This window comes from Heterodontus francisci, chromosome X (genome assembly GCF_036365525.1).
Source record: "Heterodontus francisci isolate sHetFra1 chromosome X, sHetFra1.hap1, whole genome shotgun sequence".
In the NCBI taxonomy this organism is placed as follows: domain Eukaryota; kingdom Metazoa; phylum Chordata; class Chondrichthyes; order Heterodontiformes; family Heterodontidae; genus Heterodontus; species Heterodontus francisci.
The window spans coordinates 2236983-2257415 of NC_090421.1; the positions used below are offsets into that span (position 1 = coordinate 2236983).

At 42.9% G+C, this 20433-nt stretch overlaps 1 protein-coding gene across 1 annotated transcript; it reads right to left on the bottom strand.

Annotated features, from left to right (window-relative positions):
• Positions 1-5747: 5747 nt before the first annotated feature.
• On the bottom strand, positions 5748-17751 carry mettl1 (methyltransferase 1, tRNA methylguanosine). The gene is made up of 6 exons (XM_068024846.1): positions 17602-17751; positions 15912-16078; positions 13507-13691; positions 13228-13341; positions 11576-11677; positions 5748-6068 (listed from the first exon to the last, which is right to left on the bottom strand). Exons 1-6 carry the CDS (start codon positions 17679-17681, stop codon positions 5922-5924), a joined length of 795 nt encoding a protein of 264 aa, XP_067880947.1. The 5' UTR covers positions 17682-17751; the 3' UTR covers positions 5748-5921.
• Between the last annotated feature and the right edge of the window lie 2682 nt (positions 17752-20433).

Consider the following 20433-nt stretch of genomic DNA (forward strand, 5'->3'; position numbering starts at 1 on the left):
CTGTGGTTCAAATAGTGTGGCTGATTTATAAATCTTTGTTGATGTTCCAAGCTGCATGTTTAGCCACATTTATGTATTTCAAGTTTTTACCAATTCCCTCCCCCAGTTATTTTCAGACAGAGATGAGGAGAAATTTTTTCTGAGGGTTTTGCAACTTTGGAACTCTGCCTCAGAAAGTGGTGGAGGCAGTGTCATTGAATAATTTTAAGGCTGGGGTAGATAGATTCTTGTTAGGCAAGGGCATCAAAGGTTTTTGGGGGTAGATAGGAGTGTGGAATTTGAGACACTAACAGATCAGCCATGATCTTATTGAATGACAGAGCAGGCTAGAGGGGCCAAATGGCCTACTTCTGCTCCTAATTCGTATGTTCAATAATTTGTCCTAAATACACACAAGTGAATTAAAAGAAACTGTACCCCAGAGGGCTGTGGAAGCTCAGTCATTGAATATGTTTAAAGCAGAGATTGATAGATTTCTAAATACCGATGACATAAAGGGATATGGGGATAGTGTGGGGAAAAAGGCATTGAAGTGGATGATCGACCATGATCATACTGAATGGTGGAGCAGGCTCAATGGGCTGAATGGCCTACGCCTGTTCCTAAACTGTGCATTTAGTGAAGAGATCTTTTGCACAGTGTATGTTGAGGTCATGAATGTATCTTTGCCCATTTCTAATGACTAAATCTGTACAAACAGAACAAACCGAATGACCCAGGGGTCCTTGTTTTATTACTTTGTACTTTTTCCTTATCTTGACACATTTAATTGTTACGACCTGGGCAGAGAGTCAGGGCAAAGCTTTCCATCTGTGTTTTGTTTTATATATAAACACAACCCATCAAAATCAATAGATGTCAATCCTGCACTGTAATCTTGGTGACCAAACAGGTCAAACCACTGAATATGCTAAAGTCCCCCCCCCAAAAAGGATTCTCTTTTCCAAGAATTTTTCCAAGCTATGGAAATATTTCCACATATTCTTGACGCCAGCCCTAAAGCCTGCTGCGAACTCCATGATCCTCCAATTCTGGCCTTTTGTCCATCGCTCCACCATTGAACTTCAGCTGCCTCAGCCCCAAGCTCTGGCATTCCCTCCATATACCTCTCTGCCTCTCTAATTCTCTCTCCTCCTTTACAGAACCTCCTTAAAACTTACCTCTTTCAGTCTTACTCTCTCTCTATGTGGCTCGTATCAAATATTTATCTGATAATGCTCCTGTGAAGTGCCTTAAGTTGCTGTTTGGTCAAGGAACTTTGTAACTTGGAATATGCTGGTCAGTTTCAGGCTCCAGCCAAGAAGGACACAGCATTTTACGATTGTGCATTATGACATCTCCATGTAGGATCAGGCCATTTGTAATCTATTGTAGAAAGGCTCTATGCTTATTCATAGTAGATAGGAAAGGAACGTTTTAAGAGTAGGTTGCAAATTTGAATCAATTTAAATCCACAATGTTGAAATATTACAGTGAAGGCTATTTGGGTGCCACTTTATGTGGGCATAGAAATATATCCGTACAAACATCCACTACAATACCCAGTAAAACACAAGCATGGTTCTCAATGCCCTCATACACAAGGCATCATTTTATTGTATCAGAAGTGGCTGTACTTTCAGAGTGGTCACAATGAAAACCATTTACAGAATACACACAAACCCTGATGAACATAAATCTGTAGTTTTTAATTTTGAATGGAAGAAATAAAGACACATTTATAAAATGCAAAGAGGCAGTAGTTTCCCAACTCAAGACAATAATGAACAAAACTGGGGCTAATAGAGTTTCTGCTAAACCAGGGCAGATTTCAGGGAATCATTTTGAAACAGTCTTTATCATTTGTAAGGAAGCATATGACTAGCCTCCCTCCACCCAGAAAAAATACATATCGGATTGACTCCAACATATTCTGGGTCAAAAGTTTGAAATGCTTGATATGTATTTGATTCTTTACGTCTCCAACTCATGTGACCCTTTCAGTTAATTATTGCCTTTCTTTTACAAGCCCTGTGCTGTAATTACTGACCTTCTCACCTGAAAACACAGCAGCTTTGATGCAAATAGCCAAAGACTTAGTCTATGTCTAAGACAGATGGTACACTTAACTTGATCTGTAACCAGTGTCAAAGTATACATGATCTCATTCAATCCAATCCATTATCAAAGTCTACTAGAAACAATATGGGATTGTAAACCTTCTGATCAGGTTGGTAGTGGTGTTACAATGAACCTGGGACCTGTTGTGGGACAGTTCCAATACCTATATAGGGAATTAACCAGTCTGATATTAGTACCTACTGCTACCCTGGCAATATTATATAAAGTTCCAATCAATGGTAAATCAGAATGAACTTGGATTTTGCTCATTTTCATTTAAAAAAAAAAGGTAATTTCTTGGGAATGGGAGAATTAAAAATATTTGGGGGAACTTTTGTGAAATGGAAGCGTGTGTGTGTGTGTTTCAGAATACTGGGTCAGTTCCAGCAGCCCAGCATTTAAAATTAAAATGTCTTCTCATAAGGTAGTTAGATAAGAATAATGAACATAAACCTCTTAAAAAGTAAAGGATCAATAATAGTCTGTTTTCATTACCAATTGGATGAAGATCCAAGGTTATATCTGTCGCATATGAAACAAAGCTAATTTTAATTTAGTAATGAGTTGTCCCCAAGTGACCACAGTCAACCAGCCAATTTTATTATTTTTGGCTATGGGATGAAACTAAAAGGAAAACTAACCATGGAATAAATGTTAATTTGTTTTATAATGCCTCATTATAATATTCAGGCTGTCCCAAACTGTTACAGATTCAAAGAATTACTTTTGAAATGTAGTCACTGTTATTCACAATAATACCCTACAAACAAAAGAAAAGAAATGAATGACCAGTTCATCCATTTATGGTGACATTGTCAAGTGAGAAACATTGACCAGGATGCTTGGAGAATTCTTTGAATGGACGATATTTAATTAAACAAAGACAGGGGTTTATCGTCTCATCTGCAAGAGGGAACCTCTGAAAGTCCAGCACTCCCTCAGTATTGCACTGGAGTGTCAGCCTAGATTATGAGCTCAAGTCTCTAAAGTGCGACTTGAACCCACAACCTTCTGACTCAGTGGTGCTACCTACTGAAATAGGATGACACTCAAGGTATTAAGTAAGCGAAAGACACTATTTAGGGTTAGTAACACAGCATTGAGCCTGCTCGCTAAATCCTCTTTGGTGTAAAAACAGACGCATTTCTATAGCGCCTTTCATGGCCTCAGGAAACCTCCAAAACCAGTGAAGTACTTTTTGGAGTGTCGTCACTGTTGTAGTGTAGGTAGCAGTGTTGAGGCTATGGGTATAAGCAAGTGTCTCAAAACTGACACGTGGGGCTGGATTTTCCCTGCAGGCTTCTGAACTCCGCCGTTGGGCTCAAATGGGGGTCAGAAGCCCGCACTGTGTGGGAAACAGTCATTGTGACTTGCCCTGGAGTGGCCAATTAACGGCCAGAGGGTGGGCTTGCCCGTCCAATTAAGGACGATGGGCAGAGGCCTTCCAGCTAGAAAGCAGCAGCAGGATCCAAGGGTAGGTAAATGAGGGAGAGGGCGCTTCAAAATGGAGGCAGCCTCTCTCCAACTTTTTTTAAAAGTGTAAAAGACTTGCAGGTTGATAGGTAAATTGGCCATTATAAATTGTCACTAGTATTCTTTCTTTTTTCTTTTGGGCCTCCTTATCTCGAGAGACAATGGATACGCGCCTGGAGGTGGTCAGTGGTTTGTGAAGCAGCGCCTGGAGTGGCTATAAAGGCCAATTCTGGAGTGACAGGCTCTTCCACAGGTGCTGCAGAGAAATTTGTTTGTCGGGGCTGTTGCACAGTTGGCTCTCCCCTTGCGCCTCTGTCTTTTTTCCTGCCAACTACTAAGTCTCTTCGACTCGCCACAATTTAGCCCTGTCTTTATGGCTGCCCGCCAGCTCTGGCGAATGCTGGCAACTGACTCCCACGACTTGTGATCAATGTCACACGATTTCATGTCGCGTTTGCAGACGTCTTTATAACGGAGACATGGACGGCTGGTGGGTCTGATACCAGTGGCGAGCTCGCTGTACAATGTGTCTTTGGGGATCCTGCCATCTTCCATGCGGCTCACATGGCCAAGCCATCTCAAGCGCCGCTGACTCAGTAGTGTGTATAAGCTGGGGGTGTTGGCCGCTTCAAGGACTTCTGTGTTGGAGATATAGTCCTGCCACCTGATGCCAAGTATTCTCCGAAGGCAGCGAAGATGGAATGAATTGAGACATCGCTCTTGGCTGGCATACGTTGTCCAGGCCTCGCTGCCGTAGAGCAAGGTACTGAGGACACAGGCCTGATACACTCGGACTTTTGTGTTCCGTGTCAGTGCGCCATTTTCCCACACTCTCTTGGCCAGTCTGGACATAGCAGTGGAAGCCTTACCCATGCGCTTGTTGATTTCTGCATCTAGAGACAGGTTACTGGTGATAGTTGAGCCTAGGTAGGTGAACTCTTGAACCACTTCCAGAGCGTGGTCGCCAATATTGATGGATGGAGCATTTCTGACATCCTGCCCCATGATGTTCGTTTTCTTGAGGCTGATGGTTAGGCCAAATTCATTGCAGGCAGACGCAAACCTGTCGATGAGACTCTGCAGGCATTCTTCAGTGTGAGATGTTAAAGCAGCATCGTCAGCAAAGAGGAGTTCTCTGATGAGGACTTTCCGTACTTTGGACTTCGCTCTTAGACGGGCAAGGTTGAACAACCTGCCCCCTGATCTTGTGTGGAGGAAAATTCCTTCTTCAGAGGATTTGAACGCATGTGAAAGCAGCAGGGAGAAGAAAATCCCAAAAAGTGTGGGTGCGAGAACACAGCCCTGTTTCACACCACTCAGGATAGGAAAGGGCTCTGTCACTAGTATAGGTAGGTGGTAAGGAAATATAGGGACAGGTGGGGATGTTTGGTAGGAATATGGGATTAGTGTAGGATTAGTATAAATGGGTGGTTGATGTTCGGCACAGACTCAGTGGGCCGAAGGGCCTGTTTCAGTGCTGTATCTCTAATCTAATCTAATCTAAAATAAAAAATGGCTTTTGCAGCCAGGCCACCACTGAGGCGGGAGGGGATACCCCTTGACAGGGCGGTCTGCGGCTGCTGCTGTGCCCAGGCAGGCAGGGAGGGCCTCTAAATTGGCCCCCACTGCCTCCGGGAACCTGGAGGCCAACTGGAAAATCCCAGTTGGCCTCCATTAACAGGCCTCAATAGGCTGTTAATTATTTTAATCAACTATCCGCTGCACGTGGGTGTGCAGATAGCCCTGAAGCCCCATCCTGCTTCCGGGAAAATGGCCTGGGTGGGATGGAGCTGGGGAACTGGCATGCAGGCCAGTGGTGCTATTTTTAAGCACCAGCTCTGTTCCTGGCTCTGGCAGGGCCTAAAAATCAGGCCTGTGATAACACAATTCTCCATCACAGCAAGGATATGAACTTGCTAAAATAAAAAGCAGTCACTGTGAAAACTTGTGATGTACAAATTTATCAGTAGGATTTCCTATATTGGGTAATAATTTACAATGCTATATTCCTTATTTCATGTTCTAGATAATCTTTAAAAAATAAACACACTTGTAAAATGCCACTAGGAAACAGATTTTCAAACCCTCTACCCTACTGTTGATATGCCAAAATACCTACCCACCATGCAAGAATGTATAGTGGTCAACACTTCCCATGTATTTGAAGGCAGAAGTTGAGGTTATTCTCTGTTTATTTATACATTTTTTTAAATGTGTGGCACTCTAGCTTCAATGCAGTTACTCCCGTTGCTGCTGCCATAAGAGAGTGGGTCCAGTATGTTCCAATTCAGCCACGTGCCTTCCAATAGTCATTTTCCTCTGTAAAGTCAAATCAAGCAGTGCACCTCTCAGGACTTTTCCTCTTCGATTTTCAGCCTCTGTTTTTTATCCTCAACACGTCGGAACACTGCAGTAAAATTCTGTCCTCCATTCCTTAATACTTTCTTACCTTCTTCTGTGCATACGCCAAGACGGTCAATGATGACATCCTCCTTCTGGTTTAAATAAATAAAATAGGCATCAGAAAAGTATCCTCCATTTCTTTGAAAAGAAGTCTCCAACTCCACCAATGGCTAAAAGAGAATGGACAACTACCTCATGGACGTACTCTGAATGGCGAACTAGAAGGTGCATTAACAGTAGCACAGGGACAACTCTCATTTCTTATCCTCCAAACAGAGTGAAGGAACGCAAAATAACAGACTATCTTGCAACAATATATACTTTTGACAGGAAAAAGGGAAAGAGATCTGAGGAAAGCCCCATAACCTGAGATGAGACAGAGACAGAAAGCCAACTTCAAATTGAAGCTAAACAGTCAATTTGGCATTTATGTACCTTCTTACTAAAAAATTTCCAGTTCATTAGACTCAGAAGGAATCCTCATTACAGAATCTTTGTGCTTTTTTCTAAAAATCCAAGTTGGTACTAGACATGACCAGTTCAAAATGTTCATGCCACTTTTCCCCCTGCCCAAATATGCTGACTCCTTTGGCGTTAGTTGCCAGCTGATACATACGAACATACAAATAGGCCACTTGGCCCTTTGAGCCTGCTCCGCCATTCAACAAGATCACGGCTGATCTGATTGTAATCTCGACTCCACGTTCCCGCCTACCCCCGATAACCTTTCACTCCCTTGCTTATCAAGAATCTATCTACCTCTGCCTTAAAAATATTCAAAGACTCTGCTGCTTCCACCGCCTTTTGAGGAAAAGAATTCCAAAGACTCACAACCCTCAGAGAAAAAATTTCTCCTCTGTCTTAAATGGGCGACTCGTTATTTTTAAACAGTGACCCCTAGTTCCAGATTCTCCCACAAGGGGAAACATCCTTCCCACATCCACCCTGTCAATACCCCCTCAGGATCTTCTATGTTTCAATCAAGTTGCCTCTTACTCTTCTAAACTCCAGAGGATACAAGCCTAGCCTATCCAATCTTTCCTCATAAGACAATCCGCCCATTCCAGATATTGATCTAATAAACCTTCTCTAAACTGCTTCCAATGCATTTACATCCTTCCTTAAATAAGGAGACCAATACTGTACACAGTACTCCAGATGTGGTCTCACCAATGCCCTATATAACTGAAGCATAACCTCCCTACTTTTGTAGGAATTGAGGAATTGAAAGTAAAAGTAAGGATATTATGCTTCAGTTACACAGGTCATTGGTGAGACCACATCTCGAATATGGCGTGCAGTTTTGGTCTCCTTATTTAAGGAAGGATGTGAATGCATTGGAGGCGGTTCAGAGGAGGTTTACTAGATTGATACCTGGAATGAGCAAGTTGTCTTGTGAGGAAAGGTTGGACAGACTGGGCTTATATTCACTGGAGTTCAGAAGAGTGAGGGGAGACGTGATTGAAGTATATAAGATCCTGGACAGTCTTGACAAGGTGGATGTGGAAAGGATGTTTCCTCTTGTGGGTGAGTCCAGAACTAGGGGGCATGGTTTTAAAATTAGGGGGCACCCTTTTAGGACAGAGGTGAGGAAAAGTTTTTTTCCCTCAGAGGGTTGTGTGACTTTGGAACTCTCTGCCTTACAAGGTGATGGAGGCCGGGTCATTGAATAATTTTAAGGCGGGTGTAGATAGATTCTTGTTAGGCAAGGGAATCAGAGGTTATCAGGAGTAGATGAGAGTGTGGAATTTGAGACACAAACAGATCAGCCATGATCTTATTGAATGACGGAGCAGGCTAGAGGGACCGAATGACCTACGTCTGCTCCTAATTCGTACGTTAGTACGTATGTTCGTATTCAACTCCTCTCGCAATAAATGATAACATTCTATTAGTTTTCCTAATTATTTGCTGTACCTGCTTATTAACCTTTTGCGATTCATGCACTAGGACACTCAGATCCCTCTGCATCTCAGAGCTCTGCAATCTCTCACCATTTAGATAGTATGCTTTTTTATTCTTTCTGCCAAAATGGACAGTTTCACATTTTCCCACATTATACTCCATTTGCCAGGTCTTTGCCCACTCACTTAACCTATCTATATCCCTTTGTAGCCTCCTTATGTCCTCTTCACAACTTATTTTCGTATCATTGTGTCATCAGCAAATTTAGCAACCATACCTTCAGTCCCTTAATCCAAGTCATTAGATTATAATATAAATTGTACAAAGTTGAGTCCCCAGCACTGATCCCTGTAACACACCACTCGTTATATCTTGCCAAACATAAAATGACCCATTTATACCTACTCTGTTTCCTGTTAGCTAACCAATCTTCTACCAATGCCAATATGTTACCCCCTACACCATGAGCTTTTATTTTCTGCAATAACCTTTGATGTGGCACCTTAGCAAATGCCTTCTGGAAATCTAAGTACAGTACCACCACTGGTTCCCCTTTATCCACAGCACATGTTATTTCTTCAAAGAACTCCAATAAATTGATTAAACATGATTTCCCTTTCACAAAACCATGTTGACTCTGCCTAATTACCTTGAATTTTTCTAAATGCCCTGCTATAACATCTTTAATAATAGCTTCTAAAATTTTTCCTATGACAGATATTAAGTCAACTGGCAGTTTCCTGCTTTCTGTCTCCCTCCCTTTTTGAATAAAGGAGTTACATCAGCTATGTTCCAATTTAATGGAACCTTCCCCGGATCTAGGGAATTTTGGAAAATTAAATCCAACGCATCAACTATCTCACTAGCCACTTCTTTTAACACCCGAGGATGAAGTCCATCAGGCCCCAGGGACTTGTCAGCCGCAGCTCCAATAATTTGTTCAGTACCACTTCCCTGGTAATTGTAATTTTCTGGAGTTCCTCCCTCCCTTCCATTTCCTGATTTACAGCTATTTCTAGGATGTTACTTGTATCCTCAATAGTGAAGATCGATGCAAAAATACCTGTTCAATTCATCTGCCATTTCCTTATTTTCCATTATTAACTCCCCAAACTCACTTTCTATAGGACTAACGCTCACTTTGTTAACTCTTCTTTTTTAAAATACCTATAGAAACTCTTACTATCTGTTTTTATATTTCTAGCTAGCTTTCTCTCGTACTCTAATTTTTCCCTCCTTATTACTCTTTTAGTCATTCTTTGCTTTTTTGTTTTATATTCTGTCCAATCTTCTGACCTGCCACCCATCTTTGTGCAATTATATGCTTTTTCTTTAAATTTTGATACTATATTTAACTGTTTTAGTTAACCATGGATGTTGAGTCTTCTCCGTGGAATTTTTCTTTCTCGTTGAAATGTATCTATTCTGTATATTCTGAAATATCCCCTTAAATGTCTGCCACTGCATCACAATTGACCTATCCCTTAACCTACTTTGCCAGTTCACTTTAGCTAGCTCTGTTTTCATGCCCTCATAATTGCCCTTATTTAAGTATAAAATACTAGTCTTTTATTGTGCCCAAGTAGCTCAGTATCCCTGGGTTAGGGCAGGGAAAATAAAACCCAGCTGGGTTTTCAGGTTCCAGCTGGAAAGTGTACTGATGTGAACAACGGGCAACAACAGGATCAGGGACGAGCAAGGTTAAACGGGCTGTAGAAATTAACTAAAATAAAAGCAAAATACTGCAGACAAGAAGTGCTGGAAATACTCAGCAGGTTCAGATGAAAGGTCACAGGCCTGAAACGTTAACTTTGCTTCTCTTTCCACAGATGCTGCCAGACCTGCTGAGTATTTCCAGTACATTTTGTTTTTGTTGCGGAAATTCACTGTTTAGTTTCAAACATGAAGAATAGCAAGTTGGGAGATAAAGGGTGGTACGGTCAAATCTAGAGCCCCTTGGTTATCTAGAAGCTTACAGAGTAAGTTAAAGCAGAAAAAGAAAGCTTATGACAATCACAAAAGTCTTAATACTTTAGAAAGCCTAGAGGAGTATAGAAAGTGCAGGGGCAAAGTAAAAAAGGAAATTAGAAAAGCAAAGAGAGGGCATGAAAAATTATTGGCAGGTAAAATCAAGGAAAACCCAAAGATGTTTTATCAGTACATTAAGAGCAGGGGGATAACTAAGGAAAGGATAGGGCCGATCAGAGATGTACAAGGGAACTTGTGCGTGGATGCAGAAGAGGTGGGTTTTGAATGAGTTTTTTGTCTCTGCCTTCACAAAGGAGAAGGTTGATGCAGACATTGTAGTAAAAGAGGAGGAGTGTGAAATATTAGATACGATAAGCATAATAAGAGAGGAACTAGAGGTCTGGCATCCTTGAAAGTTGGTAAATCACCAGGGCTGGATGGATTGTATCCCAGGTTGTTAAAGGAAGCCAGGGAGGTAACAGCAGATGCGCTGAGGATCATCTTCAAAACCTCATTAGATACAGGCGAGGTACCAGATGATTGGAGGTCTGCAAATGTTGTACCATTGTTTAAAAAGGGTGCGAGGGATAGGCCAAATAATTATAGGCCGGTCAGTCTGACCTCGGTGATGGGTAAATTATTAGAATCAATTCTGAGGGACAGGATAAAGTGTCAGATGGAGTTCAATCCAGAGAAGTGTGAGGTAATGCATTTGGGGAGAGAAAATAAAGTGAGCGAATACACAATAAATGGAAGGAAATTGAGAGGGGTAGAAGTGGTGAGAGACCTTGGAGTGCATGTCCATAGGTCCCTGAAGGTGGCAGGGCAGGTAGATAGAGTGAAGAAGGCATATGGAATGCTTTCCTTTATTGGCCGAGGTATAGAATACAAAAGCAGGGATGTAATGCTGGAACTGTATAAAACACTGGTTAGGCCACAGCTGGAGTATTGCGTACAGTTCTGGTCACCACATTACAGGAAAGACATAATTGCTCTGGAGAGAGGACAGAGGAGATTTACAAGAATGTTGCCAAGCTCAAAAGTTGCAGCTGTGAGGAAAGATTGGATAGGCTAGGGTTGTTTTCCTTAGAACAGAGGCGGCTGAGGGGTGACTTAATAGAGGTGTACAAAATTATGAGGGGCCTAGATAGAGTAGACAGGAAGGACCTGTTTCCCCTAGCGGAGAGGTCAATTACCAGGGGGCACAGATTTATGATCATTGGTAGAAGGATTACAGGGAACATGAGGAAAAACTTGTTCACCCGTGGGTGGTGGGTGTCTGGAATTCACTGCCGGGTACCTGGACATGCACCTGAAGTGCTGTAACCTGCAAGGCTATGGACCAAGTGCTTGAAGGTGAGATTAGATTAGGCAGCTAGTTTTTTTTTGTCCGGCACGGCCACAATGGGCTGAATGGCCTCCTTCTGTTCCGTAATTTTTCTATGGTTCTATGGAGAGAAGTCGAAGGACTGCTAACACCCATGGAATTGTACCCTGGCAAAATTGGCATGAAAAAGAGGAGAATTTTGGTAAAACTCCTGCACAAAGGATTCTAAATGCATTTTTTGCTTTATAAGAAAGACTTTCATTTATATAGCGCTTTTCACGCCCATTAGACGTCTCAAAGCACTTTTCAGCCAATGAAGTACTTTTGAAGTGTAGTCAATGTTGTACAATACGTGTTGCCGTGTTGTAATGTCTATGTATATGCATGTATCATTCTCACCAGTTCCTCTAGTTGGACATGTTCAAACAATGGGTGTTCTGTGAAGTGTTTGACCATCCACTCATGTACTTCCTGCACATCAGTAATAGTATAGACCAAACCCTGAGAAAAAAAATGCAAATATATAGTTAAAACAACAGAGAAAAATGGTTTAAATACTGCCCTTATTACCCAAAAAAACACTGTTACTTCATAAAACTAAATGGGAGTATAGTTCTGATGAAAGATCATCAACCTGAAACATTGAGCTGAATTTTACGCCGCCCCAGAAGGTCGGATGGTAGCGTGGGGGGGCAGCGTAAAATTGAGCGGGAGGCTCCGGGAGGCCTTCCCGCCTCCGGCCAACTTTATGGCGGTCAGCGGGAAACGGCCTCCCGCCCAAGGCCACTTAACGGCCCTCGCCCGCCTCCACGGGCAATTTACGACAGCTGCTGGCCTTTCCGCGCACCAGGGGGTGGGTTGCCATGGCAGCCGGGCACAGGGTGCCAGATTGAGGGCCGCCCCTGCCTCCCAACCCACCCCCGGGACCCAAGACACCCCATCCCCCACTAACGACTACCCTTGCCTCGCCACCACAACCGATAACCCCCCAGCGAGGCAAGCCCAACTTACCTGAGGTCCTGGCTCCATGTCGTCAGCTGGGCTGTAGTCCCAGCAGTGGCCACCACTCCCGGTAGCGCTGCTGGGACTAAGAGCTGCCAGCCCACTGATTGGCCGGCAGCTCACTGAGGCGGGACCTCCTCCCTTAAGCGGGTGGAACTCCCACCTCGGGACAATTAAAGCCTGGGGACCCGTAAAATGCAGGTCGGATCCCCGGGCTAGGCGGAAGCGGGTTCACCACTGACTTTTACTTTAGTGGCGAAGTCCCATCCGCCTATGGTAAAATCCAGCCCATTAACTATGTTTCTCTCTCCATTAAAGCTACAGATCTGCTGAGTATTTCCAGCATTTTCTGTTTTATTTAGATTTCCAGCCTCTGCAGTATCTTGCTTTTAGAAATACGAGTATAGTTTGTTTCCAAAAACACAAACATGAACACTTTGGTATAAGATTTCTAGCTTCCATATCTAAACTGCGAGCAAGGAAGCCCTGAATCTATGAGTGTTTGAACAGGTAAAGTGAGTGAGATGATGGATGATATAAAGTTAGGCTTGAGGGAACATTAGGAGACAGAGGTGGAGAGGTTTCGGGAGGAAAATCCAGAGCTTAGGACCCAGGCAACTGAAGTCACGACTGCCAATGGTGGAGTGATGGAAATCGGGGTGGGGGGGGGGGGGCGGGATGCACGAGAGGCCAGAATTGGAGGAGCAGGGATCTGAGGGTTGTAGGGGCTGGAGGAGATTACAGAGATAGGGAGGGGTGAGGCCAAAGAGAGATGTCCTGGACTCGTGTTTGCTTGAGAGTTTAAAAAACATGACTGCAGTCTGGTTCAGCCAGTGATAGCTAAAATCTGCATCTTAACTTCTACATATTGTGGGGAGGGTAGAAAGACACTGTTGCAGTTGCTGAAATAGCACTGTTACTAATTATTAAAACTATACGATTCTGCACACAGAAATATGTTTGTAGCTTTGTCTCAATGAAGTTGAAGACTCTGTTATCAGGTGCTTACATGTGTCTTCACACCATATATGGAATGAAAAGGATCTTACCCCCACACGCAGTACATAAGCATATTCAGCCAGCAAAGTAGAGCTAATAATTCTCCATTTGTGTTTTGTCTTTTTAAAATGTGGATCCGGAAAGAGGAAGAACATTTTGCTTATCTGCAAATAGAAACAAAGTATAATATACTTTTGAGACAGTGCTAAAAGTGCTGGATAAACAGTAAATGATGATGATGATTAAACAGCTGAAAGGATTCTGAAATTTTCAGCACAATTGTTCTAGTATTTTAGGATCACAGTCATTGAATAAAGCAGTCACTATACCTGCCCTTTTTTGAAGAAGTTTGGTAAATACTTCATGGCATTGCTCCTAATGCAAGCAATGTTCTGGTACTTTCCTGGGTTGGAAGCTCTTAGGGATTTGATGCGATCTATGACATAGTCAGATACCTTCAGTCTGATTTCTAGTCCCAGAATCAATGAATTGGGAAAGAGATCAGATAACTCAACTGTTAAAAAGAAAAAAAAGCCCCATTAGTAGAGGCTGCAGTGTGCAGCTTAAGACCACCTGGTTTTGGTGCTTAGTTTCATGGAATAATGTAGATTTGGCTAAATCTAAACTGAATTAAACCAAACAGGATACAAAACTGTCTTACTAACTATCTGGTGCAAAGTAGCACAAAACCTCTGCTACATTAAGGCTAATAGGCTCAAAGAGGCACCAAAATGCTGGCTTGAATGTATTGCAGAAGACCTGACTAAAAGGAGCAATAGAGTCATAGATGCAGAGATACTTACAGATCAGGGAGAATGAAATGGGGAACAATGAGGTTGGAGCTGAAGTACAATGTGAACGCTAGCTGCAGGCATTCAAGCAGCATGCTGTTTGCTACATGTCTGATGTCAGCAATTATTTGCAATGTTATCAATAAAGCTCAGTGAGCAATCAAAACCCAGCTGAATGTTCCATTGTATGGGATATTATTTTTCTCTTCAAATAAAAAATATTCCCCCATTATAAATGTTCTCCCAATACTTTACCCTTAAAACTAGCTTTAAGCTTAGCTCATTATTAAGTGACCAGCACTGTAACCTCCTATTATCCTGAGTAAGCACACTGATCAGTATGGTAGCAAATATTTTTCCGAACCTAGAAAATATTGCTCATCGTCACACAATCTAGTGGAGGCACAGTTGTGTGTCTCATTGCATTGCAATAGCACAAGAATTCTGAAACTCCTGTTCACATAAAGCAGTAGCACCATCTAGTGACAGAATATTAATGCAATAATAGAATACTAAACAATTCTATCCACCATGCCTTGGGTAAGAATATTTTGACAATTCACAAAACCACCAAATAACCCACTTATGGAGTTGCATAATTCTGATTCTCGAGTCATTTGGGGTAATGCAGCAGAACCCCTCAACTATTCGACATCATAATGTGATTACAATGATTAATCAGTTGTTTGAATACAATACCCTGGAAACATTTTTGAGGCAATGTCAAGTTGAACTTCTCAAATGTTTGTATTAAAACCTTAGAAAAGTAGTTTACAAAGTATTGGAGGTTCAGAACTGGAGACAGGTCCACATTTGTACTCAGTCTTGTACAATAACCTGACAACAACCATTTATCCCCATCTCATTCAATAGCCATTACAACATTTACCCAAGTGGCTAAAGATATATTCACATCGTTCTCCCTTTGGCCTTCTAGTTGCCGCAGGGCAGCACAGTGGTTAGCACCACAGCCTCACAGCTCCATCGACCCGGGTTTGGTTCTGGGTACTGCCTGTGTGGAGTTTGCAAGTTCTCCCTGTGACCGCGTGGGTTTCCGTCGGGTGCTCCGGTTTCCTCCCACAGCCAAAGACTTGCAGATTGATAGGTAAATTGGCCATTGTAAATTGCCCCTAGTGTAGGTAGGTGGTAGGAGAATTGAGGGAAGGTGGGGATGTGGTAGGGAAGATGGGATTAATGTAGGATTAGTATAAATAGGTGGTTGATGGTCGGCACAGACTCGGTGGGCCGAAGGGCCTGTTTCAGTGCTGTATCTCTCTATGACTCTATCCTTCTCAAGAACACTGTGTACCTGCTGCAGAGCTCCGGGTAGTTGCACAAGAATGAAAAGTTTAACAAGGTTTTTAAACTTCTTGCATTCCAAGAATTTCAGCACAGGTGCTAGCCAATCAGCCCATAGCACTTGTGGAATGTTGTGTGATCAGTGCATTGCTTATTCTGCATCTAACTCATCATGTACCTGACCTGGGTACTTCGTGTTGACACTGGGTACCTGAAATGTGCTCCATTCCGCAGCACTTAAGTCCTTCACCTTAACAACCATAGAATTAATACAGAAACAGTAAAAAAAAAAATTCGAAATTCTAAAATGAGGGGGAAAAAATACTAAAAAAAAGTGTCCTGAATGTGTCGCTTTAAGGAAATATATATATTTTTTTAAATCAGCAAAGTAAAGGATCTTGCTTATTCCTGATCAAATTCAGTGACAACCACAAGCATTTATACAGCATCTTCAACTTAAAAGGCAGCCTAAGGCTCTTCACAAATGAAAATAGACAGGCAACCGAGTCATGGAGGGAAGATTAGGATTTCAACAGCAACGTCTGGGTTTGAATAGATTAGTCTGACAAAGATCAGAATAAGTTAACATGGAATATTTAGAAAGTTGTTCACATGCACCCCAGATTGCTCCAAGTCTTTCTTACCTAGTAAGCCTCCATATCCACAGCCAATGTCTGCAAATTCCACCTGAAACTTCAATTTCGTTTTATCAATGAGATCTTTCTCGTCATCATGACGGTCATTTTCTGAGCATGGTTTGAAGTATTCGGGGTAATACTGGGACCAATCCATTTCTTCAGGCGATACTGGGCTGCAGAAAAATAAGCAGAAGTTACAATCACAATGAACTGTCATCTCTGGCCTTTGAAGGATCATATAATAACCAAGATTAAGAAAAAATGAGAATGCCCCATGAGGTTTGAAATTTGGATGGCGGGGTGCTGTAATACTTTTGAGTTTAGATGTTTGAGAGATGATTTAATCAAGGTGTTTAAAATGATAAATGGATTAGATAGAGAGATGCTATTTCCTCCGGTGGGGGAATCCAGAACAAGAGGGTACAATCTTGAATTTAGAGCGGAGCTATTCAGGAGTGAAATCAGGAAGCACCTTTTGCCCACAAAGGGTAGTGGAAATTTAGAATTCTCTTCCCCAAAAGGCTGTGGATACTGGGGGTCAATTGGAACGTTCAAGTCTGAGATCAATAGATTTTTATTAGGGAAGGGTATCAAGGGATATTGATCAAAGGTAGGTGGATGGAAATGTGGTATAGATCATCCACAATCGAACTGAATGGTAAAACACAGAGTTGAGGGGCTGAATGGCCCACTCCTATTCCAATGTAGTATGGACAATTAAGAGGGAAGCCTGGGTCAGGCTAGAAGGGATTGGCAGCTGCACCTGGAAGGAAGAAAATCTTATGTCTGCACACTTCTGATTAAAAAAAACTTTACTTCCCATTGTCACAGTTTTCTGTCAATTTTTCCACTGTAAATCCCTTAGCTAGCTATATAAACATAGCCAAATGCTTGGTCGAATAGGTAGGTTTTAAGGAGCATCTCAATGGGAGAGAGGTTTAGGGAGAGAATTCCAGAGCTTAGGGCCTGGGTAGCTGAAGGCAGGGCCACCAATGGTGGAGTGATGACAATCGGGAATGTGCGAGATACTAGAATTGGAGGAACACAGAAATTTCAAGGGTTGTGAGGCTGGAGGAGATTACCGAGAAAAGGAGGGGGAAGAGGGAGGCCACAGATAGATTTGAAAACAAGGACGGGAATTTTTAAATTGAGGCGTTGCGATTCAGATTCCAATCATACCCAATTAAGAATTTTATGGGACGTTTATAACTTACTGCTGAGCCTTGTTAATGTTGAGAAAGTGGGCGCACAAACCTGTGCTCCCATGTCATTAAAAAAGAGCCACTACAGATAGTGGATACGTGTGTGTGTGAGAGAGAGAGAGAAAAAGCACAATGGCACTTTCTCCCTGTGGGAAGTGATATTCACATCTCACAGTATAACACTGGTCTGGTCTGCAAAAGGTACCAGTCTCACGACAGGGACTGCAGTGTAACCCCAGTATAACAGTGCAGACAGACACTGTGACCCCCCCAACCTTCCACATGTCCAGTACCCCAGGGTAAACCAGACAATCTGCACAAATGGTCAGAAACTCAGATATTTAGTTAAGTTTTTTCATTTTAATATTTAAAAAGAAACTACATTTCATTTACAATAATAAAGTCGGTGCTTTAATTAAAAATTCCCCAAACGGTGAGGGATAACTTTAAAAGCGTGAGTGAATCCTCCCGCCCAGCCCCTCCTCCACACTCACTAGTCGAAGACATGATCTGCCATAGGATTGGAATGAGCTCGCTGCCGGTAGAAGCGCTTCTGAGGAGCCGATACCGCCATGATCACCAATTCTGTGAAAGAGAAAAAAGCAAAGTTAAATTAAAATGAAGTCACGAACACGTCGCATTGAAAAACCGTCATCACTGAGCGCCGGACAGGTCACGTGCGTTTTTCCTGTCAGTTAATCATCACTGGTTGTTACCTCAGAGATTTTGAGGAATTTACCCAAAACTCAAAGAAAATGTGTTACAGCCTAATTTATTATTATTGAAGAGCAGCTATCAATGTAAGTCGAGCTTTTAGGTAAACATTGAAAGAATCTAGGGGCAAATTGCGACATGACAACCCCCTTGCATTTATATAGCGTCCTCAACATAGAACGGTGACAACGCAGGGAGACCGTTTGGCCCGTCGTGTCCGTGCTGACTTTCTCGAAGAGCTATTCAGCTCGTCCCACTCCCCCGCCCTTTCCCCGTAGCCCTGCATATTTTCTCTTCACACAAATGATCCAATTCTCTTTTGAAAACCACAATTGAATCTGCCTCCACCACACTCTCAGGCAGTGCGTTCCAGATCCTAAACACACGCTGTGTAAAAAGTTTTTCCTCATTTCGCTGTTGCTTTCTTTGCCAATCACCTTAAATCGCTGTCCTCTGGTTCTTGATCCTTCTGCCAATGGGAACAGTTTCTCTCTACTCTGTCCAGACTCCTCATGATTTTGAACACCTCTATCAAATCTCCTCTTAATCTTCTCCAAGGAGAACAGTCACAGCTTCTCCAGTCTATCCACGTAACTGAAGTTCCTCATCCCTGGAACCATTCTTGTGAATCTTCTCTGCATTTCCTCAAATGTCTTAACATTCTTCCAAAGTATGGTTACCAGAACTGGACACAATACTCCAGTTGAGGCCAAGTCACTGTTTTATATAGGTTTATCATAACTTCCTTGTTTTTCTGTTCGAATACCCAATTATAAAGCCCAGGATCCCATATGCTTAATGAACTGCTTTCTCAACCTGATCTGCAACCTTCAATGATTTGTGCACATGTTCCCCCAGGTCCCTCTGCTCCGACACCTTTTTTTAGAATTATACCCTTTAACTTGTATTGCCTCTCCACGTTCTTCCTACCAAAATGAATTACAACACTTCTCGGCATTAAATTACATCTGCCACTTGTCTGCCCATTCCACAGCCTGCCTCTGTCCTCCTGAAGTCTATCACTATGCATCTCACAGTTCACAATACTTCAGGTTTGTGTCATCTGCAAATTTTGAAATTATGCCCTGTACACCCAAGTCTAGGTCATGAATATATATCAAGAAAAGCAGAGGTCCTAACACTGACCGCTGGGGAACCCCACTAGATACCTTCCTCCAGTCCGAAAAACCGTTCACAACGACTCTCTGTTTCTTGTCACTCAGCCAATTTTGTATCCATGCTGCCAACGTCCCTATTCCATGGGATCTAACTTTGCTGACAAGCCAGTTATGTGGCACTTTATCAAATGCCTTTTCCTGGAGCCCTTCAAAGCAATAGGAGGAGGCAATTCAGCCTCTCACGCCTGTTACATTAGAAATGGAGAAGGGAATTCAGTCCCCTCGAGCGTGTTACAAAAGGAACAGGGGAAGGGAATTCAGTCCCCTCGAGCCTGTTACATTCGGAATAGGAGAAGGGAATTCAGTCCCCTCGAGCCTGTTACAAAAGGAACAGGGGAAGGGAATTCAGTCCCCTCGAGCCTGTTACATTCGGAATAGGAGAAGGGAATTCAGTCCCCTCGAGCCTGTTATATTCCGAGTAGGAGAAGGGAATTCAGTCCCCTCGAGCCTGTTACATTCGGAATAGGAGAAGGGAATTCAGTCCCCTCGAGCCTGTTACATTAGGAACAGGAGGAGCGAATTCAGTCCCCTCGAGCCTGTTACATTAGGAATAGGAAAGGGAATTCAGTCCCCTCGAGCCTGTTACATTAGGAACAGGAGAATGGAATTCAGTCCCCTCGAGCGTGTTACATTAGGAATAGGAGAAGCGAATTCAGTTCCCTCGAGCATGTTACTTTAGGAACAGGAGAAGGGAATTCAGTCCCCTCGAGCCTGTTACTTTAGGAACAGGAGGAGGCAATACAGTCCCCTCGAGCCTGTTACATTAGGAACAGGAGGAGGGAATTCAGTCCCCTTGAGCCTGTTATATTCCGAGTAGGAGAAGGGAATTCAGTCCCCTCGAGCCTGTTACTTTAGGAATAGGAGGAGGGAATACAGTCCCCTCGAGCCTGTTACATTAGGAATAGGAGAAGGGAATTCAGTCCCCTCGAGCATGTTACTTTAGGAACAGGAGAAGGGAATTCAGTCCCCTCGAGCCTGTTACTTTAGGAACAGGAGGAGGCAATACAGTCCCCTCGAGCCTGTTACATTAGGAACAGGAGGAGGGAATTCAGTCCCCTTGAGCCTGTTATATTCCGAGTAGGAGAAGGGAATTCAGTCCCCTCGAGCCTGTTACTTTAGGAATAGGAGGAGGGAATACAGTCCCCTCGAGCCTGTTACATTAGGAACAGGAGAAGGGAATTCAGTCCCCTCGAGCCTGTTACATTAGGAACAGGAGGAGGGAATTCAGTCCCCTCGAGCCTGTTACTTTAGGAACAGGAGAAGGGAATTCAGTCCCCTCGAGCCTGTTACTTTAGGAACAGGAGAAGGGAATTCAGTCCCCTCGAGCCTGTTACTTTAGGAATAGGAGGAGGGAATTCAGTCCCCTCGAGCCTGTTACATTAGGAACAGGAGAAGGGAATTCAGTCCCCTCGAGCCTGTTACATTCGGAACAGG

Excerpts from the sequence above, each read along its gene's own strand:
- mettl1 (XM_068024846.1), bottom strand. The coding sequence starts at position 17,681 with ATGGCGGTATCGGCTCCTCAGAAGCGCTTCTACCGGCAGCGAGCTCAT. Across the intron at positions 13,342-13,506 it reads ACTTCTTCAAAAAAGGGCAG|ATAAGCAAAATGTTCTTCCT; the intron begins GTATAGTGACTG and ends TTCTATTTGCAG. Across the intron at positions 11,678-13,227 it reads CTTATGTACTGCGTGTGGGG|GGTTTGGTCTATACTATTAC; the intron begins GTAAGATCCTTT and ends TTTTTTTCTCAG.